General features: G+C 33.5%; 1 protein-coding gene across 2 annotated transcripts in view; it reads right to left on the bottom strand.

Annotated features, from left to right (window-relative positions):
* The window catches only part of LOC143249686 (ras suppressor protein 1-like), a 47,195-nt gene extending 34,703 nt beyond the window's left edge, over window positions 1-12,492 (bottom strand). The window contains exons 1-2 of one of the 2 annotated variants that reach the window (XM_076499985.1): window positions 12,222-12,492; window positions 6,867-6,917 (exon numbers count right to left, since the gene is read on the bottom strand). In XM_076499985.1, the coding sequence (XP_076356100.1) occupies window positions 6,867-6,917; window positions 12,222-12,390 (220 nt within the window). In that variant the 5' untranslated portion in view covers window positions 12,391-12,492. Of the gene's footprint in view, window positions 1-6,866; window positions 6,918-11,972; window positions 12,042-12,221 lie in introns of those variants that run through there. The other variant, XM_076499986.1, reaches the window with a different exon arrangement.
* Between the last annotated feature and the right edge of the window lie 8,364 nt (window positions 12,493-20,856).

Raw genomic sequence — 20,856 nt, 5'->3', positions numbered from 1 at the left:
GTCTATAAAACTTGCATGTCACTAGTCTTGAGCTAACTGTCACTTAGAAATAACATTTAATATGAGCTGCACTGGTACATGATTGCATCATGCAACAATAGCCCTTCACCTGTAGGACATTGACACAATCTCCTCGCACAGGAACTCTGCAGTTGTGCTCAAAATAACTTTATTCTTAGACATGGAAAGAAGAAAATGCACTAAAAGTAGGTGGGAAGGTGTACAGAAATGAGTATCTATGATAAATATATTTTTAGGTAAGGAAATGTTAATGTCTGAGATAATGCTTCACCTTTTCACACAGGTTAGCTATATTCCTGTACTGAAGCGATGAAAAGGCTGATGCTAAAATCAAAACCAGATGGGCATCCTTCAGAAAGGCTTCTGAAGGAAAACATGATGGAATATAACACCCAATGGCAAGATCTTCATAGAGGTACACACATGGAAGACTGCATTTCATCTTGAACAGAGTATATTCTTCATCTGGAAGGAAACAGAGAATACCAAAGGACTCCATGTATCATGGAGCTTGTCTGCTTGTAGTCAAGCACAAAGCAACACAAAGGACTATCTGCTCTCTGCTCACCATGAGTATTTAAACCCAGCTTCTAGCATTGTAAATCTACATTCATACTGCTGTGACACTTGGTGACAAGTGTCATAGGGATAAGTGGAATTAGAACATGTCCAACTAAGGATCTGTCAGCAATCCAAGAAGTTTAGTGTGATTAGAACACAATTAGACCATATGGTGTGTGTGCTCATCTCAACTCAGTTGGACAGACTTGCTGCAGGAAAAGAGCACACTAGTTTACTGAGGGGTGACTTGCACTACACAAACAGTGCCATCACTGGCTACTTCCAATCTGAGTCTTGCACCATAGTGAGGACCTCTCCAAGGTCCACCACTGCAACAGCTAGGAACCAATTAATGACAAGGAGAGAATATGCATTGGAAAGACTAAATAAGTGTATGGATCCCCACTAAAAAATAGTACAATTGGTGAGTGAAAAACTACTTTTTTTAAAAGTTTGCAACCAAAAGACAAAAGTATCTGGCTTTTTCCATGATAGTGCATGGAATGGTATGGTGTGTATCAGACAACTCATCTATATGAATACCATGAGGATATCTTCAGGAGACTTGCAGAGCACCTCAACTAAACAGTAGGTACTATAAGAGCCAGGGTGGATTCATTGAGCACTTTCTGTTATCCCTGGTCTGATTCAGAATTTGGGAAATGTATACAACATAGGAGGCAACACAAGCCACCTAGTGGGATTCAATAGAAAGAAAAAGGCACTGAAAAAAGAAATATTTATTTGCTCCTCCCAAAGAGGATATGTAGTTATACATAAGAACTGTGACAAGAGGAAGCCAAAATCCTGCAAGAGAATAAACAGCTAGATGAAGAAGATAAAGTGAGGTAGGTGGGGTGGGGGTGGAAGGTTCATCCATATGCCAGCCTAAAGGATCTTGTCCAAGAGTCAGTGAAAATGAGAGCAAAACAATTGAAGAATCTGATGTGATGAAATGTGAAAGAACAATTGTCATCCTGAATAGCCAAAGTGTGAGAAAGAAATGTTTGATCTAGATAAAGTAGTAAGATGGGTGTAAAAAAGTATTAGAAGGAACGGTAACATATACATCAAAATGGCAGCAACCAGTGGTGAGAAGAAGTAAATATGTTTACAGAGAAACTGGAACATAAAATCAACAGCCCAATTTGAGACTTTTCAAGAGTGTGTAAAACCACAAAGTCTCTGTGGCATACAGAAGTAGAATAATGAATAAGAGGATTGGTGAAGGAGGAGGAATCAGAACATTGCAGAGAAGATAGGAGAAGAAAAAACAGACAGTGATAGGAGAGGTAAAATGTGGCAGGTATGGCTACTTAAAAACCAGTCATAGCAATAACAAGCAATCTATGACAAACCATGTGAAAAAAGCCAAAAGGTGGACCACGGTAGGATGGCTGGAGTAAGAAAGAGGCAGATGGACAAAGTTTAAGAATGACAAGACAGACAAGGTCACATGATCAAAGAGTCCAGCCCTGTGGTTAATGGATCAGACAAATCTTACAGATCAATAAGAATGAATAACACTCCTTGGAGAGAAAGAAAGATAGAGCAGCAGCAAGAGAATGGTAATGGGATGGAGGAACAAAAGGTCTCGACATCAACTGATGGAGCACATGAAATCATGGCTGTGCCAGTGAAAAGGCACCAACAACAGGACCTGATAAAGGAGAAATTAATGCTGAAAATAGGCATATGAGAAAAGGTGAGACCAGTCCTAAATGGTATTGATAGCACCAACCAACATAGGCCAAATAATGAGAAAATGGAGAGTATAAAAGGGGAAGTGTGGTGTTGAAAGTGGCAATGGCATCAATAAGAAATGTGCCTCTCTCAATAGCAAACCCAATGAAAATCCCAAAGGGAAAGAGAGAAGAACAGCTATCAAGCACAAAACCCAAGGCACGAGTATCCATGTTGAAATATATCCTAATAACATGTCCAATATGTTAAAGCAAAATTACCTAAAATTGGTATCCCCCTCATGGTTAACATAAAAAACAATCATGGGATTGTCTGAATAAATCACAACCAAATGACCCACAATAAGAGGAAGGATATGACAATGATCAACAAACATCAAGAAGGGTAAGGACATTGAAGTCAAATGAATGCTTTCCCAGAATCCATGTGCTCCCAGTTTTATAAATGTTCAAAGACATCCCCATCACAACAAAGAAGCATCAGAGAAAAAGATATCTGCAAGAATATGCCCACCAACGAGTTGGTGCAGTCAGGTCTCCAAGAAAGAAAAAAAAAACCTCAAGAAAAGGAGAAGTGCAAAATCAAAGATAATAGATCACTAGAAAAGTTCCACCAGTACTGCAACTTCCACCAGAAGAAACCCCAGTGTGTTCAGATGAAATTAATGATGGTAGAAGGGTCCTTAAATTAAAAGAACCAAAGTACAGGGTAAAAAGGAGAATCATAAACCTTGGGGACAAAACATTTCATCTCTCATAAACAAAGTGGTAAGGTTTAGCCTGATGAAGATGAGAGATAAAGAACACACCCAGAAGTACCAAATGCAGGGCAAGTACACAAAAAGACTTGGGAGGCTTAACAAGCCAGCCCAACTAAGCAGCCTCTCTCAAAAGAATGAAGGTGAAAGAAGAATTCTCCAGGGAATGGGAGAGGTCAATATTCCAAGTAAAACAAAATTTTAGCCATGTGACTCATATAAAGAGAGAAGCAGCAGACACAAAACTAAAGGAAAGAACAAAGAACTGGAAGATGAGAGCATTAACTAGGTGTAGGGATAACAACCCTTATTCATGATGGTATTCTTTGGCATGAGAACTGAGACCACATCCACAAGACACTGAAGACAATGGAGAAAGGACAAAAGAACCTTTAAAAGGGGGAAGAGAAGACATAGGCTATGAGTAAGAATTTGAATAACCCATTTACTGAAAAAAATAGATGACTAAAGACCAGCAAAGAAAGCCAGAAGGGCCCTGAATGTAATGTTTGAAACGAGCAGTCACCTACAAAAAAAGTGTGATCATCCAGACAATGATTAGTAAGAGAAAGGAAAATCGAAAAAGGCCAGAAAACTGGGATGGAAAGGTGAGATACAGATTTAGAAATCCTACAAACAGTAACATAATGATGAGGTAGAGAAAAATGAGAAACAGAAGTAAAACATTGAAGACCCTCCTTCCCAGGTTGCAACAGTCTGAGTCTTCAAAGAGTCAGAAACACCACAGAAAACCTCCAGACAAAGAAACAGCTTGTTAAAGATCACAGAAGGAACATTGGCCAAATGGATAGAAGGAAATTCAGTGTGTATAAAGAAACCAGCAACATGTATCACAGTGACTGACATGTCTACCACAGACAATGACCCCTCAGTTGCAACTAGACACAGGTACTGTGTAAGGAATGTCACTAATAGAAGACAACATGGAAATTACTGTCACTTGACAATACTTAATGCATAATCATTGGGAAAATAATAAAACAAACCAGTGAAATTTAAACGTACTGTAAGCTACTGCACATCTCATACAATTAATTAATAAGTTCAAAGACTCATCTGTTATAGACAATGATGAGGAAAAGAATGAAGTTATTTTGAGTGCAAGTGTTTAAGGTGAGTTATTGTGCAAAGAAGTTGAGTTGCCCTCCTACTGGTGGAAGACTATCATTACATAATGATTTCACTACATCCTAGTGTAGATCATGTTAAACATGTGATTTATAGGTGGAAATTAAAAATCTCACACATAGTGCACAAGAAATAAAGCTATTCTGTGGAAAGATGCAAGGTAACTTCCCAGAAATATTTATTTCATATATTATTTTATAATTAATATTTTTAAAAGCTTCTCATGTAATATTTATTACTTGTTAGCTTTGATAGTTTTAACTCTACTCTGAAGTATTGATTTTGATACATTAAACTTAGTAAACCTTGCATTAATTGAAATTTCTTGCCAAAACTATACAAAATAACTTTATAAAAATTTTAAAACTACATATTATACATACTTTAAAAAAATACTTATATTCATGTTAACTCCATGTCAATGTTGCCAGTTTTAAACCCCTTCTGTACGTTTACTGGGTTACATTCAAAATTTAATGAAATCACTTTAATATGAATGTATTTTAATGAAATTGCTATTATCAAGTATGCTATAAATTAAAGTTTTGTATTATCTAAGAAAACATTTAAAACAGTAATTAAAACTGCAGGATTTGCTGCCAAGCGATCCACTCAAGGTTACAAGTCTAATCCGTATGAGCTATTATATATGAAAACAGGATAAAGACTGTCAGCATACAAGATGAAATTGAAGTTTCATCTGTCTTTCACTAGCATTTGAAAAATTGTGAAGAATTTCTCATTGGATATTTTACATTTTAATATTTCTAAGCTTGAGGTCGACTAAACACATTTGCAAGGTGGCAATCTGAAGTTGAATGACATGCTTACAATAAGTAGAAAGAGGAAATTTTGCACTATTCAGTTATAGCCTGAAGAATCATCTAAGAATGTATGGATTTCTAGCATGAGAAAGGAAAGAAGTTTAGTTCATTGTTCTCTCGAGGTGTACTTAGTGGTTTGCAAGTGTTTCTCACCTTATGTGTATTAGTTTCATAGCTAGTTATGTTGCATTTACATTTTATGTTTACATTTTAATTAGTTATGTATTATTTGTGTTTATAAGTGCATATTTGAAAATTTTATGATTGTATACATTTAACTTGATGTAGTTTGACTTGTGGAAACACCTAAGCAAGATGGTGTCATTCTTTTGTGGAAGCATTAGCGAAAGAATCTGTGGATGACCTTTGACCTGTAATAACTAATATAAACACAAGGTCATGTTGGCAGGAAGAACAAGAATAAAAGATAAAGTATTGGAAAAGAAAATTAAAAATAAACTAAAAGTAAAAACACAATATTATGCATATGATAAAAAAGAATATTACAAAATAACACGAGCATTTAAAGTGTGTATAAACAGTAGAAAAATAAAATCTTATTTTTCGTAAAACTACATACTCTTAGGATCATGCAAAAAAAAATTTAAACCTATAACATCAACTAGTTTCAATTTTATAAAGATCTTTCACAAAAGTTGCATGCCTACTTAGAAATGTGAGTAGGTCATACTCATATGATCAAGTACATTCTCAGTTCTTATGTTTTAAAACCTTTTTAAAACTAATAATAAGATGCATAACATGTTAAAAGTAATAATTTACACATATTTAAATCCATTCAGTCTCAAAAAGTACTTATTAAGTACACCTAAGTAACACCTTTTTTTAAGAAGTTAAATGGCTAATTTAGAACTACTGACCAGAGAATGAATGCTACTTACTGGTTATCCTTTGCCTATTATTTTATTGTTCTTAACTGAATAACTGGCTTGACTGTTGCAGGTATAACATTATCTCAGTAAAATACTGAGGCTTTAACCATTGACACTCTGATCCACTGTTATTCTCAGTAACAAGTTAAACAGAGATACACAAATGCAGAGATTCATCTACGTATAAAAACTGTTATATTACTTCAGCTACACTTGTACAACATGTACTGTGGAAAAAAAACAACTTAATATATAGTAAAATGATCTACTTGGAAACAGATACATGAAATATTTACATATGAAAGATTGATCAAAATAAAAACACACTAAAATATAATATATTCCATATGCTGTGAAATTTTCCAAAACTAAAATAACAACCACAATTTCAATAGTATCTGAGTTGCATATATCTGTTTTGAAATATAGTACTAATACTAGGGTCATTCCATGTCAAATCATCCAGGGGACTGCAGGTGACCCCCACAGAATGTCTTGAAAAAATACACGTGCTTATCTACCCATATAATGAAAAACTGCCAGAGATTAGATCAGCATCTCTAATAGTTTCTGATTTACAGCCCTGTAAAATTTAAATAATTTTTTGTTATTTTCAGCAGATTCATTTTTGGGCAACTTTGGCTGCTTAAAGCTGCAAGAGTAATGGTGGTAGAAGGCTGACATTTGCTACACTGACAATTAATCTCACAGAATTCAAAAATGGTCTCAAACCAAGTTTATCTCTCTTAGAATTTGCATAGTGAAACAGTAAAATCACCTGAAAACCCCATTATATGGGTAGATGAGCACATGTGAATTTGTTCAAGGCATTCTGAGGGAAAACCTGGAAAAGTTTCCAAAATCTGGATAATTTGACATGAAATGACCCACTAACAATTCTTAAACACCAAATTCTGACAATGGCTCTGTTTCATTACACACAAGTTATATACTTACTGCTAATTTTATTGTGGCTCAATGTCAATCTTGTTATGTTGTACATGGCCCCTGTGGAAAGAAAACAGCCAGTTAAAACCTGAATTAACATATACACTTTGTAGCATGTTAAGAACACTAAATTACTGACCAACTTCAAATTAATTTCTGCAATGGCACTTAACTGATGCTTTTCTATAGAATTATGTATATTATATATAATATAATATTATATATAATTATATATAGAATTAGTCCAAACAGGTCATTTTCCTAGTTTATTTTTAAAAAATTCCTTAGTTAAATACAAAAATACATGTATAATGCATTAACTTACAGTTACAAAAAGTGAGCTATTACTAACAAAATAACTAGGAATCTAGCCAGGTCTTCCTCTGGTCTAATAATTCTCCAAGAAACGTAAAGTGTATATAACCTTTGGTGAATTGAACACTAATGTTAAACAGTTCTAAAAACTTAACTTTTACACTTATTAACTATCTACTTTTGAACTCTTGGCTGACAAAGCCTTAGTAATCATTAAAGCTTTCTAAACTCCAAAATATCAAGAGAACACTCATGACACATATTTGTACACTTTAATCTGATACTGTTATGAAGTATCCGAAATATTCTCCATTACTTATCACAGGCCCATAGAATTTCTGGTTTACCATTAATGATTATGCCAAATACAAAAACTCCAGCAACAATGTCTTTATGAGAAACTTGTAATACAGTTTCAAATAATATATACTTTAATAATAGAGGACAGCACACCCAAAAGTCCTTGTATCACAAAAGTACGAAATTTTTAAGTACACCAGGTCTAATAATAGAGACCAACAGAGATTCCAAATAATACATATACCAAAAACCACTATATCAAATTCTGAAGCAAAAAACCAACCATTCAAAGTATTGGTTATGATATATTATGTACATATATACTAATAATACACTAAATAGGTCCCTAACATGTCTAGTATAACAATTAAAACATTTATAAAATAGCAACTTTTTCATCTACTATCTGATCACATCAGTAAGGCTAGCAATTAGATGACTTAAGACTTTCACTACATCATTTCTGTAGCTTAGTTGACTGGTCTGTTGATATCCACTTTGGATATTCTCATAAAAACAAGGTGTTATGTGTGTGTATAAACACTAGTATAATATAAATAATAAAGCTATCATGAATGCACTTAAAACATCTTTTGAAATCAAAGAAAACAAACAAAAGTATTGAAAATTAATTTTAAAATGAAGTATGGATCCTGCTATAAAATTTAAAACCACAATCACAAATTTATAATATTTAATTCGTACTTTGACAGCTTTATATACTTATCTGTAGGTTAAAGTAAGGATTGGATTTTATAAGCTTGTGGTTTTGGTTTTAATTCTTGTAAAAGTTATAGCTATCAGAGATATGACTCCACTGAAAGTACATATATATGTTATGTCCATTCCACAGATGTATAAAAACTGAACAAATGAATACAAAAACAAGATAAAATGTCAATGGATAATTGATTATTCGTAGAATTGTTATAAGAAGTATCCTAAACAAAATAGATGCTGCAATATAAAGTACACAGCCAAGTAAAGTGATGTTAATTGGATAGATTATTAAATGATTTTCAATCCATACTTCAGTTAGCAAATGGTTAACAAAATCCATAGAGCTATTGTGATCCATATTTTAAAATCTATCCAATTACTGTCACTTTACTTGGAGTATTTATTTTGTTTTGGATATTTGTCATAGCAATTCTATGAACAACCAATGATCCATACTTTCCATTAATATCCTAACCTGAAGATGACCTAAGAAAATCTAAACATTGTTCTCTGCTTTATTAGTAGGCCATCCTGAGATATAGTATGATACACTACTATACAGGAATATAAGTTTTATATATGGAAGATTGGATAAGCATAACAAAAATGTTATAGGAATTGAATTTTATTTTTAAGCTCACTTGTGAAAAATTGCAAATGCCTCTAAAAATTACTTGCTAAAATGTTAAGCCCACTAGCAATCTCTTTGCATCTATTATTGAAAGGCAAGGATCCATTTTTATTGAGTTTGGATAAAATCTGAATATTAAGGCTTACTAATTTTTCTACCTCTAATAATCTTAAAATGCATACAAGATTTATCACCAAATGTCTTTGAATGAAACTTTATTATGCCATTTTCACACAGAATTTTTAATCTTTAATCTAATTATTCTATTTTAAGTAAAATTATATTTTTGCATAAACAGCTGTTAAAAAAATGGTAATGTGGCTGATATTTCAACCAACAACTTCCAGCCACTCGCTACTTTACATACCATCTCCAAACTTCCCCAGTTCATCTGCTTTCCTTTTATGAACTCACAGATTTTATTAATTAAAAAGCAGCTCTTCTCATTCATAAAAAACTTCTGCCCTGAAATCCACCTCAAACCAATAACACAGATCTAACTTCCACATTAAAAACTTTTTTTCACTAAAATGAATTAATACCAACACTACATTCATGGGTCATAATACTAAGATCACATACATTGGCAAAACAAAATGCCACTGAAAACCTAGAGTCGGTAAATAGTTAGGGCAATACAACAGAACTAGTCATCCATTATTCAACTGTTTATTCACATACTGAAGCTACAGGCCATAACATTTCATGTACAACTTCTCCATCTTACTAAAGAATCTTCAGACTTTGAGCTTAACTCTAAAGAAAGCAAGCTCAGTGTGTGTGTTTTCTTATTGAAAAGCCAGATTGGGTTATTTGCCGAGTCCACTGAGGGGAACCACCTGAGGGTTGTGAGTTTTAATCCCCATCTCATCAAACGTGCTTGCCCTTTCAGCCATGAGGCCATTAGAATATGATAATCTATCCCACTATTCATTGGTTAAAGAATTAGCAGTGAGTGATGTTGACTGGCTACTTTCCTTCTAGTCTATCATTGCTAAATTAAAGACAGCTAGTGCAAATAAACCTCACGTAGCTTTGTGCAAACCACTCTCAAAGAAAGCTTACTCACAGTAAAGGACAGCCTGCCTCTTAGTAACTTACAAACATCCTTGTACATAAAAGTATTCCAAACAGCTTTACTTTAAAGACTCAATCACTTTTTAAAAATAGTTTGTAACTGTTTTCATACAACTTTAACATATTTACTTTCATTACATATTCTATAATCTCTAGTTCATTTCATTTACCTTTTTAACAAATATCTTAAGTAAATTAGCTACTGATGATACTATAACATTACTTACTAACTACAATGTTACTTCCATATTTCACTGAAGACAGAATAAGTGTATTCTGATACATTTGAAGCCTTCATAAATAAAAATGTATTTTAATCAATTGTCCTCATATTTGTTATTAGTTCATTTTCCCCTGCTTGAATCCATTACCAAAGTTTCTTATTTTATGATAAACAGTAACACTTAGTGTGAACCACATGATTAATCACTATGTCAGTACTCATTTCAAACACTTATCATGTACTGATTTTCACTTCAAACTTTTCATACTAATAAGTCACCTCTTGTATACACTTCCTTCATTTAGTATAAACAAGGTTTTCCTTCTCTAGTAACACTGATGCTGTTCCCTTATTTAACTCAACCCAGTATGTCTATATATTTTTAAATTTTGTAGTCCTGTATAAAGCAATCTGTAAGGTCAGTAAGTCTATAAAATGTTGCAATGTATACTTTTTAAGAAATTCTTTAGTATAAAATAGCAGAGATCCACAAGTAAGCTCATCAAACCTTTAAATTTAATACTGTCTTGAGAATTTTAAGAAATGTTGACACACCTGCCTTTACTATTTAAAATAAGAAAGCCTGTACCTTTTTGTTGTTTTATAGAAATTAACTCAGTTTAGCTATTTCAGTGTTATATATATGCATGTTGAACTATCTAGATGTTGTCCAATAGCAAGTGATCTAATACCATACATTTTGCAGTCAGCAACTGTGAAAGCCTAGCTACATATATACTGTTTGCACAGGGTGGCCCATAAGTCCCTACCCATCCATATGTCATTATGTTATATTCAATAATACTAATGATGAGTTGAAGGCAGCTGTTACCACAGCATTTAGAACATTAACCCCTGCTATGTTGAGGAAAATGTCTCACAGAACATGGTATAGCATAATATTATGCACCAAGAATGACAGACAGCACACAGATACACTGGATACATAAGATATACATATGGGTAGGGACTTATGGGCCATCCTGTATCATGTTTGACAATTATGCATAATATATGTAGCATCAAACAGATCTGTTTTTAAAATAAGGTTTATGGTTGCTTACTAGCATTTGACAGGGAACATGGTGCAGTACATAAACACAACAGAATTGACCTAAATAAACAGATACTCTGTAACAGATCTGTTTCTCATGTTATTTGGCTATTAATGAAGAATTTGTTGATAAATGATGTAATTCATTATATATTTCTATATCCTATCTAATTCTGCATATTTTGTGTATTATTATATTAGTATGCAGTGGATTACTGTACTGAAACAAATGAAACACAGTTTATGTTTATTAACCTATTACTGTTAATCTATTTAAATTAATGTGACCTAGTTATATATATTGTAATTTCTTAGTATTAGTAATATTATTACTACTTAATTTTATTTAGTTATTAAAATTAAACTTAAAAACAGAACAGCTGTATTCAATCTTCAAACTGCGGTAAGTGTCTAAAGGGTTTCTTTAGTTGTAACCTTATTGTGTAGTTAGTTGTATATCCAAAACATACTGTTAACGAAACTCAAAATAAGTTCTCGATTGGCACTTCGAAAGCTGTTTGAAGTTACGTGCGGAATCATAGATGTAAAAAAACCAAGTGGACTTAAACTTGTTGCGGAAGCAAATAAATGAACCTGAAGCTTGTTGTTATGGCTTAAAGACTTGCTGTACTAATTTTGTGGCAATTTTGTCACACCATCACAGTACTAAACTACTTGGATATGTGAACATTAACTAAGGTGTGAATAACACTCGTGAAAACACAGGAATACATCAAAAATTAATTTAAAAGTAGACGACAATATTTAAAAAATACACATAGCAATTTTGCTTACACAACTCTTAGTTATATTTCATTTCGAAGACAATCAAAACATTAATAATACTAGTAGTGCAATACTAAGTCTGTCTTTGTTGCCCTCAAACTCAAAGAAACTGGTTTTGTTCTGTAATTGTGCCTGTAAATATGTAAATCACGGTCCCGCCAACGCTTATGCGTTTCGAAGTTTACTCTCCAAATTTGGAAACTGGCCCATTTTCGACTGCGCGGAGATCACATCATAGCCTTAAGTTAGATTACTTACACAATCCGGGCATGTCCTCAAAAGATGCTACGCCCTTGTCAACCAGGTCGATTTCAGAAATATTGTTTTCTTTCGCATCTTCTAACACTTTTTTCACCTTCGACATCTTATTGAAGTCGAAGATATCAGTACAGGAAGTTTGGTGAGGGTTGTTTGCTGGCTTTTCCATAGCTAAGAAAACGTACTTCCGACTGCTAAAGTTAACAAGCTACCACTAGATGGCTAGCACCGATTCTGACTCCTCACAGCATCCACAAAACTGTCGCGTACTAACCTACGCACAGCCCGTATATGGGTTTACCTTGTTACGACAAGACATACGTCATCTAAGCAAGCTCACTTGCGGTTAACTTAAGTTGGCCACAAACAAAAACGTTAAGCGTTTATACATATATACAATTTTACTAATACATTATGTTACTTATTAACGTTTTACACAAAACTTGAAACAAAGAAAGAGATGAAAACAAAACAAAGCAATGATCTGATTCAAAAATATCTTTGTAAATGCAATAATATTAGCAGTAAAATGTTGAAAACGTTCTTTTGTAAGTTCCAAAATGCTTAAATGCATAAATGTATATAAAAGGCTCAACAGTTGCATAGCGGTAACTCTGAACATTTCCATACTCCTATTGGAGGCCTAGCATGGCCAGGTGGTTAAGGCACTCGACTCGTAATCCAAAGGTCATGGGTTCGAATCCCCATCACACCAAACATGCTCGCCATTTCAGCTATGAAGGCGTTATAAATCACGATTAATCCCACTATTCGTTAGTAAAAGAGTATACCAAGAGCTGGCGGTGGGTGGTGATGACAAGCTGACTTCTCTCTAGTCTCACACTGCTAAATTAGGGATGGCTATTACAGATAGCCCCCGTGTAGCTTTGTGCGAAATTCAAAACAAACGAAACTCCTGGTGTACACAGCACAGATTATGTAGCTACAACCCGTTATGTAGCTATAAGCCTAACTACAAACAGATAGGTAAATAGACTTACTTTGATGTTGTTTTACTATTAACACTGCAGTAACTCAAGTGTCAAATTTTAAGCCTTTAGTTTTAAGAAAATGAATTTGCGGAAATTCACAGGAACAATATACCTCTTTTTTTGTTGTTGTTGGGTTGAAAGTGTGTTTATTTTTCTAAATTAATAATTTGAATAATATATTTAATTCTTTTTTATCGCTCTCTAACGGTAGATCACTCGTAAGTTTAAGGATTTACAACACTAAAGTTCAGGGATCAATTCTCGTGATTAGCCGCAGTCAGATAGTGTGTTGTGTAGCTTTTCTTCCAAACAACATTTTTCAACGCAATGTAGCGCTATCTATTGGAGGTGCCAGTAACTACAATGATAGAACTATGGTCGTTTAACACAGTGTTTGTTCCCATATTAAAAAGCATAAAGGTGAACATCTGAATTTATCAAAAAATTAAAGCATTTGAAGTTAAGTTGATCAATTATAAGGCCGGAATACTTAAATCGAAGGTTTACTATGAACAAAACGAGATGTCATGACAAAAGTGAGGTTAAAATATGTAACGGACTGCTCCTTTGTTGTTTCATAACTTTTCGGTCTTTATGCTGAGGTCCTCTTTTGGTAACCGTATGATATAATAGTTTATATTTTTCTACACGTTAGCTAATAAAGATAGAGTGCGTTTATCTTTGCTAAAAACATTAAAATTATATTGTTGGTACTGAAATACGACAAGTTTGTTATTTTAGGAGAGATATAGTCAGTTGTGTGATTGTAGTATTAACAGAAAAATCCGTTATATTCTTTCAAAGTTATTTTAAGAAGCCATAGTTTTATTTTCGTTTGTTTGTTTGTTGTTAAATACAGAGCTACAAAATGGACTATCTGTACTCTTCCTTTCGCAGGTATCGAAATACTACTTTTGCGTTATAAGCCATCATACTTAACATTAAGCTAACTGAGGAGAAGCATTTATTTTTATTTTGTTTTTAACAAATTATTTCCTAAACAGGACTCTTTTTTAATTAAAAATAATCCTCATGTTAGAAACATCCTTGCAAATAACTCAAAACAAATATGGATCATATCTCGAGAAAAATAAAGATTGAAAGGGGAATGAAGATTTTTACAACACGCGCGTGGTAGTAAGATATTATTTTATATTCTGGCCATGAAACTTGGGCTACTATCATTATCATAGAACACAGAAGTTTTAAGATTTGGAAACGGTCCTGGTTTTTCTTTCAAGACAGTAAAATTGTGCTTTTGTACTCATTAACCAAATTTCTATTGCAAAATGTACAGTTGTAATGCTTTTGACAAGCTTGGAGCCTTGTATTCCATTGATGTAACCGGCTCTTCATACATATATGTGTGTGTGTGTACATAAACAGTTCTACAGCTATAATAAAGCATTTAGGTATAACAAAGGACCCATTTGTTCATTTCGGTTGTTTCATCCTCTAAGCCAGGGTTGGACAACTTATTTTTCATAGTGGTCACAACTATGGCTAATGAAAACAACGTTGGCTACACTATTAAAAAACAAAAGATGTTAGTTAATTTAAAATAATTGCATTTCAAATAACCTTCACAGTGAAAACTGATGGGGGTTTTCATCAACAAGTTTCGTGAAATTTGGCTTAATATCTCTGCTCAATGAGCATCTTAGCTCTGCCTCTAAATTTATGTCAGCAAGCCGAGATCTGTAGCTAGACTTGAGAAAATCTAGCGTATAAAATGTTGATTCAAACACCTATGTGGATCCAAACACGGAAAATAATTTTGAAATTGCTATCTTTAAATTTGGAAGACTCTCATTTATCAGAGTAGTGAGCCACATCTCTCTGATAGAACATTTTTGTTTACTTTTTGTGTGTTCTACACTTTGCAGAGTAAGCATCTCGTCTTCAAATCCACACTTATCCAAAGACAAAAACGATGTAATTCTCTCATTGAAATTTTCCAAGTCAAAATGAAATGGATCATGCAAATATTCAAACATGAATGTGAAATTCTATTCACATTCAGAGAAATGTGATTCAAATTTTTGAGATAAATTTTGATCCAGTTCACACAGGGATCATCTTTAGCATCAAAGAAATCATGGTCCTTATTATTTTCTAGAAACGTATTCAACTTTGCAAAATGTGTCAAATCATTCTTTTGTAATTGTTCCGCAAGGAAGTTTAGCTTTAATTGAAATTCATGTATAGACTGTAGCTGTTCGCCTATTATTTTACCTCTTCCCTGAAGCTTCTTATTCAAATTATTCAAGTGACCCATCATGTCGCACAGAAAGTGTAAATCACACTGCCATAACAAAGTTTCAATTTCAGGGAAATTTTCAGTCTTACCTTTTTCAACAAGGTACTCTTTTATTTGAAGAAATAAGGAAGTAAATCGTTCCAAGACTTTTCCTCTATTTAACCATATTACATTTGCAAAATCAGTAAGACTATCAAAAGTACAGCTACTGCTTTTCTTCAACAAACTGTCGATGGGTGAGAGAGCTTTCACTTATAATTCACAATTTTTATAACTAGTCCATCAAATTTTTCAATTAATCACTATTAGACATCTGTACACATAAATTTTCCAGATATAAAATGCAATGAAAAGATGGCAGCGTGGACTTCACATTATTTTCAATTAAATGCTGCTTCAAAAGAGAAACAAATCATAATTTCGCCCTAGTCATGGCGCGAGTACCGTCTGTTGTGAACAAATCAGTTCTTTGAAAATTCTTATTAAATATTTTGACATTTCAAGAAATTTTTCAAAGATGTTTTTTCCACATGTTTGATTTCGTATTCCACAAAGGCTAAGCATTTCTTCTCTCACCTGAAGATCTGAAGTTACATATCGAATCCAAAATATCGACTGTACAGTGTCACTAACATCTGTTGACTCATCGAGTGCTAAAGAAAAATACAAAGTCTTTTAGTTGTTCAAACATTTGATTTTCTATATCTTTCGTTAACTCTAGCATTCTGCGGGCATTTGTTCTTTGACTTAATTGCAAATTATTTACCTTTTGAAGAATATCATCTTTTGCTTTGAATCATAATTCTCCAACAGAGTTTCAATGACTACAATCAATATTTCTTTTGCCAGTTCAGTATCAGAAAATGATTTATTTTTGTGAGCTAGAATCCACGCTATTTTATAGCTAGCTAACGAAACTACTTCTATCTTTGATAAAAAAAATTTAGACCTTCCTTTTGTTCGTGAAGTTGTGCTTTCAGACGGCTAATTTCATTCATGCGATGTTTGCTATCAACTGGAACTTTTACATCAAATTCGTTGTGAAAATTGTTAAAGTGTTGTTTCATGTTGTGTACTTTATTATTCCTAAAAACTTTGTTACACAAAAGACACACTGGCTTATTATTTGCTTCAGGCACTGCAAATTTCAACTTCCAACTTTCATTAAATTTTCGTGCCACGTTTTTCCAGTCACGCGCCATTCTATTTTACTCAGTAATGCCAGAATCAATTAAATTGTCTTTATTTTCTAAGTGTTCACCATCATCTGGATGCTTTCGTTTTCGAATTATCCACTTATCTATATTATAGAATTAAAAACAAAATATATTTAAACACTTGAAAGTTGCACATTAAAAATATGTTTGCAAGTGCATCCAGAACAACGCACACTCGATAACAAACATTTAAACCAGACTGACGTTACAACATGGGTCTGTGGCAGTGATGACGTGAGGCAGTGCAGTTGCTGATGACCAAATACGCGATAAAAATATAAATAATGGAAAAAGTTGATTCCTAAACTCGAGCTGGACACATATGACCAGTGGCCATAGAGTTGCCCACCCCTGCTCTAAGCCAAATTGAAACTATTAAATAATAAGAAAATAAATTTAAAGCCAGCCCTTATAATTCATATACCTATCGAGCTTACTTTGAAACTTACTCAAATTTACATTCGAAAGCAACCCATTCCATAGACCAACCATCCTATTTAAAAAATAAAATTGCCTTAGCTTTAGGCGGCTTTTACCTTGCGTTAATCTATAATTGGGTCTCCTAGTTCTATAATTCTTGCTATTAAGTACCCAAAATGTTGATGCATTGGCATTTCCAGTTCCTTTTACAATCTCAAATACTTCAACCAGATCCTCTCTAACTCTTCTTCTTTTAATAAAAAACAATTTTAAGGATCGATATCACTCCTCATATGATAACCAATCATAGAGTTATAAATAGAGATCTGGTCACGTGACCGTGTGACGACATGAGGAAGTCACTGCCGTTGTCAAAATGGGAATAGACGTCCGAATATCACTGACAGATAATTGTCAACTTTTCAAACAATGCCTGAGAGCTGTGCCTGATTTAATTGAACAAATAAGCGTAAAAAGGCTTCAAGAATCTCCTTCCATAAGCAAATATTCACATATATAAAATTTCCTTTCAAAATGAAAGCTTTTAAGCTCGAGCAATTGTAAACTGTCGTCTGCTTTGCGTCTGTGAAGGCCCAAACTGTATTTTAATGTACTAATTTCTACTAATCTACTAAGCCTAATTAAGATATTGTACGCCAGAATTGAGTTTGATATGATACTGATTTATACCAAGGTATTAAATATACCAGTATTTAGGTATGAATAAGCGATTAAGCAGCCAAATCATGAATGGCAATGGCCGCTGGTGAAAATTAGGTGCAGACTAAACACGGTTTTGGTTCCAAAGCTGCTTTTTTTTTTCTTGTACGACTCTAAAATTTGAAAAGAAGATTTTATATAGATGTAGCGGAGAGATTCAGAAAGTGTATCCTCAAAATCAGTTACAGTACAAGTTCATTTTTAGGTTCTGTTCTGATGAAGCAGTTCATCAACAATGTTTGAAGAATGTAAGTCGTGAAGGATTCCAGGCATTACAGGGTGTGCAGTGAACACTTTCTGGAAAGAGATTATATGAGAGGTATAAAACCACTTATTAATATTTTTTTTAAAGAAAACTCATATTTTTATTTTTTAAAAATACAATCACTGACTTTATAATATATGTAAACTACATAATAATGACTGCTTATGTTTGTTACTGTTTATAGGACGCGTATTTTTAATTTCGGGTCTGTTTAAAAATGAGACAACAATAAACTACCAATGGCCTTCTTTGCGAAAACCTGCTGCAATCACAAGACTTAAAAAATAGTTTTCTTTTATTCCAGGAGTGCACCCAAGAGACATTAAAAAAGATGGCATCTTGATATATGAACTGAAATCTTTGGTAGTGCTTACCACCTTTCTAGGTCATCCTCGACGTAAGCAAGTTGTACAATCACAAAGTAGACCATCTCCGAAAAAATGAGATCCTGAAATCAGTGAAACATGCTCAGCACCTGCCCAGAAGAAGAAAAAGACATCTGGTGTCGAGCATTCATATTATTTAACTGTCCCAGTGGAAGATGAGTTTCAAGCAGCTGAGGACAAGGTAAAAAAGTAAAAAACGATATGAGAGTATGCAATCAACAAATGAAAAGGAAAACAGAAATAGCGCTCAGTCACACATTTTGAAGCTCACGAGCCATAGGGCCTAAATTCGCCGGGTTCCTAAATTCGCTACTGGGTTTATAAAAGTAGGGAGAAATTTATTTGCTAAAATGTATAGAACCTCATTGGGGAATTTAGGCAGTATGGCTCGAACTCATAAGTAAATATAGAGACTACATTTCTACGGAATTAGGTACGTTATGATGTCCACCGGGCGTTATTCGACAATGTGACCTGTAATTAACTGCACAGATTTACTTTATGCACGCAGTTTGCCTCATTATTGCTATAATCGCAGACATATTTAGTCAATTATATAGTTTTCTCAGGAAATTCTCACCCTCTTCGAAACTCACATGTGCAAGTGTGTTGTTGACATTGTTCCAACTTTCGCGGCAGTTTTGAAACCTCCATTACGTCATAGTCTGTAATTGTTCAATGTACAAGAGCGCTCTCTTTCTGTTTATAACTCTATGCAACCATCCAAGGTACCGTTTTAATACTCTCTTCTGAACCATTTGCAACAATTCAATGCCTTTCCTAAGGTAAGGAGCCAAAGACTGAACACAGTAACTCAAAATGTGGTCTAACCAGCGACTTTACAATAAAATAACAACCTCTTTAGACTTTTATTCAATATTTCAGTAGATACGACCTAAGATCTATTTTTATGACACTCTTGAGGTTATACTTATAATTCAAATTGTAATAACTCACATGCGATATCTTGCATTTATCATAATTAAAACCAATCTGCCACTTATTTGCACAACTCACTAAATGATCTAAATCCTTTTGTACGGCAGCATAACCCTCTTCACAGCCAGAAACACTGGATACTTTGATATCATCAGCAAACTTAAGTTATTCATTGATCATTCTTTCATTTATGTCATTAATATAAATAAAAAAGAACAATAGTTCTAAAACTGAGTCCTAAGGCACACCTCTTGCAAAATTAATCCAGTCTGACTGTGACTTCATTTATCACAACCGTCTTGTTTCTTCTATTCTATCCAATTAGTTAACTTGTATCCCGTAGAGATAAATTTCTTTACAAGCCTTTAATGTGGCACTTTGTTAAACGTGTTCTGAAAATTCAAATACATGAAAAATAAACATCCTCACCCTAATCTACATATTCAGTGAAATTTTCAAAGCATGTTAAAAACTGTGTAAGACAAGATTTTCTTTTAGTAAAATCACGTTGAATATCCAATAAAATACTACGTAGTATCTTTTATCAAACTCTCCAAAACTTTTTCCGCAACTGATGTACAGTAAGACTAATAGGCCTATAATTACTGCTACAATTTCTGTTACCTTCCTTGAAGATAGAAGTGACATTAACTAATTTCTAACCTGTTGGTACTTGTCCACTGTTCAAGGATTTACAAAATCATTTTGGCAAGTGGCTAACATATCCAATCCTTGACCTCCTTTAATGCATTCGGGGAAATATTATTTTGACCCAGGATCCTCATCATTCTTTAAACTTTCCAACTTTATTTTAATAAGTTCAAAATTTATCCAACTGTCTTGTTAAACTTTGTTTCCATCTGTCAGTTGTTTAAGATGAGGAATACTGCTTAAGTCTTCGTTAGTAAAAACTGAAGAAAAAGCAGAATTTAATAACCTAACCATTTCATAATCATCAGATACAAGCCTTCCTTTGTCATTCCTCAGCGGTCTTATCCCCATGCTAACATTTTGTATATCCTTAATGTACTTTAAAAATCCTTACTGTTACAACTTATTATTTCAGCCAAATTTCTTTCATACATCCTTTTGGATATCGTAATGTCCTGTTTGACCAGCTTTCTTGATCTTCTATAATATCAATCATTTTAAATTTGTGATGCTTTACTTTAATTTTATTTCTTATACCCTTCATGAGCCAACCTAGATTTTACTTGCAGCTATCCTTTTCCTTATGTAATAAATATATTTGTTTTGAATATTATAACTTTTTTTTTAAATTTTCAATGTTTGCTCAGCGTCTCCAAATAACTAAGCTTCCCAATTACCAACAGGTAATTCTTCAAAATTTGCCTTTTCGAAATCTGGAATGAAAATATCATTATTCCTTATTTCACTACCTAATACAATGATGATCATTTGTCTCCCACCCTTTC

Source organism: Tachypleus tridentatus, chromosome 4 (genome assembly GCF_004210375.1).
Source record: "Tachypleus tridentatus isolate NWPU-2018 chromosome 4, ASM421037v1, whole genome shotgun sequence".
Taxonomy (NCBI): domain Eukaryota; kingdom Metazoa; phylum Arthropoda; class Merostomata; order Xiphosura; family Limulidae; genus Tachypleus; species Tachypleus tridentatus.
This window is presented reverse-complemented; position numbering and strand designations above follow the sequence as displayed.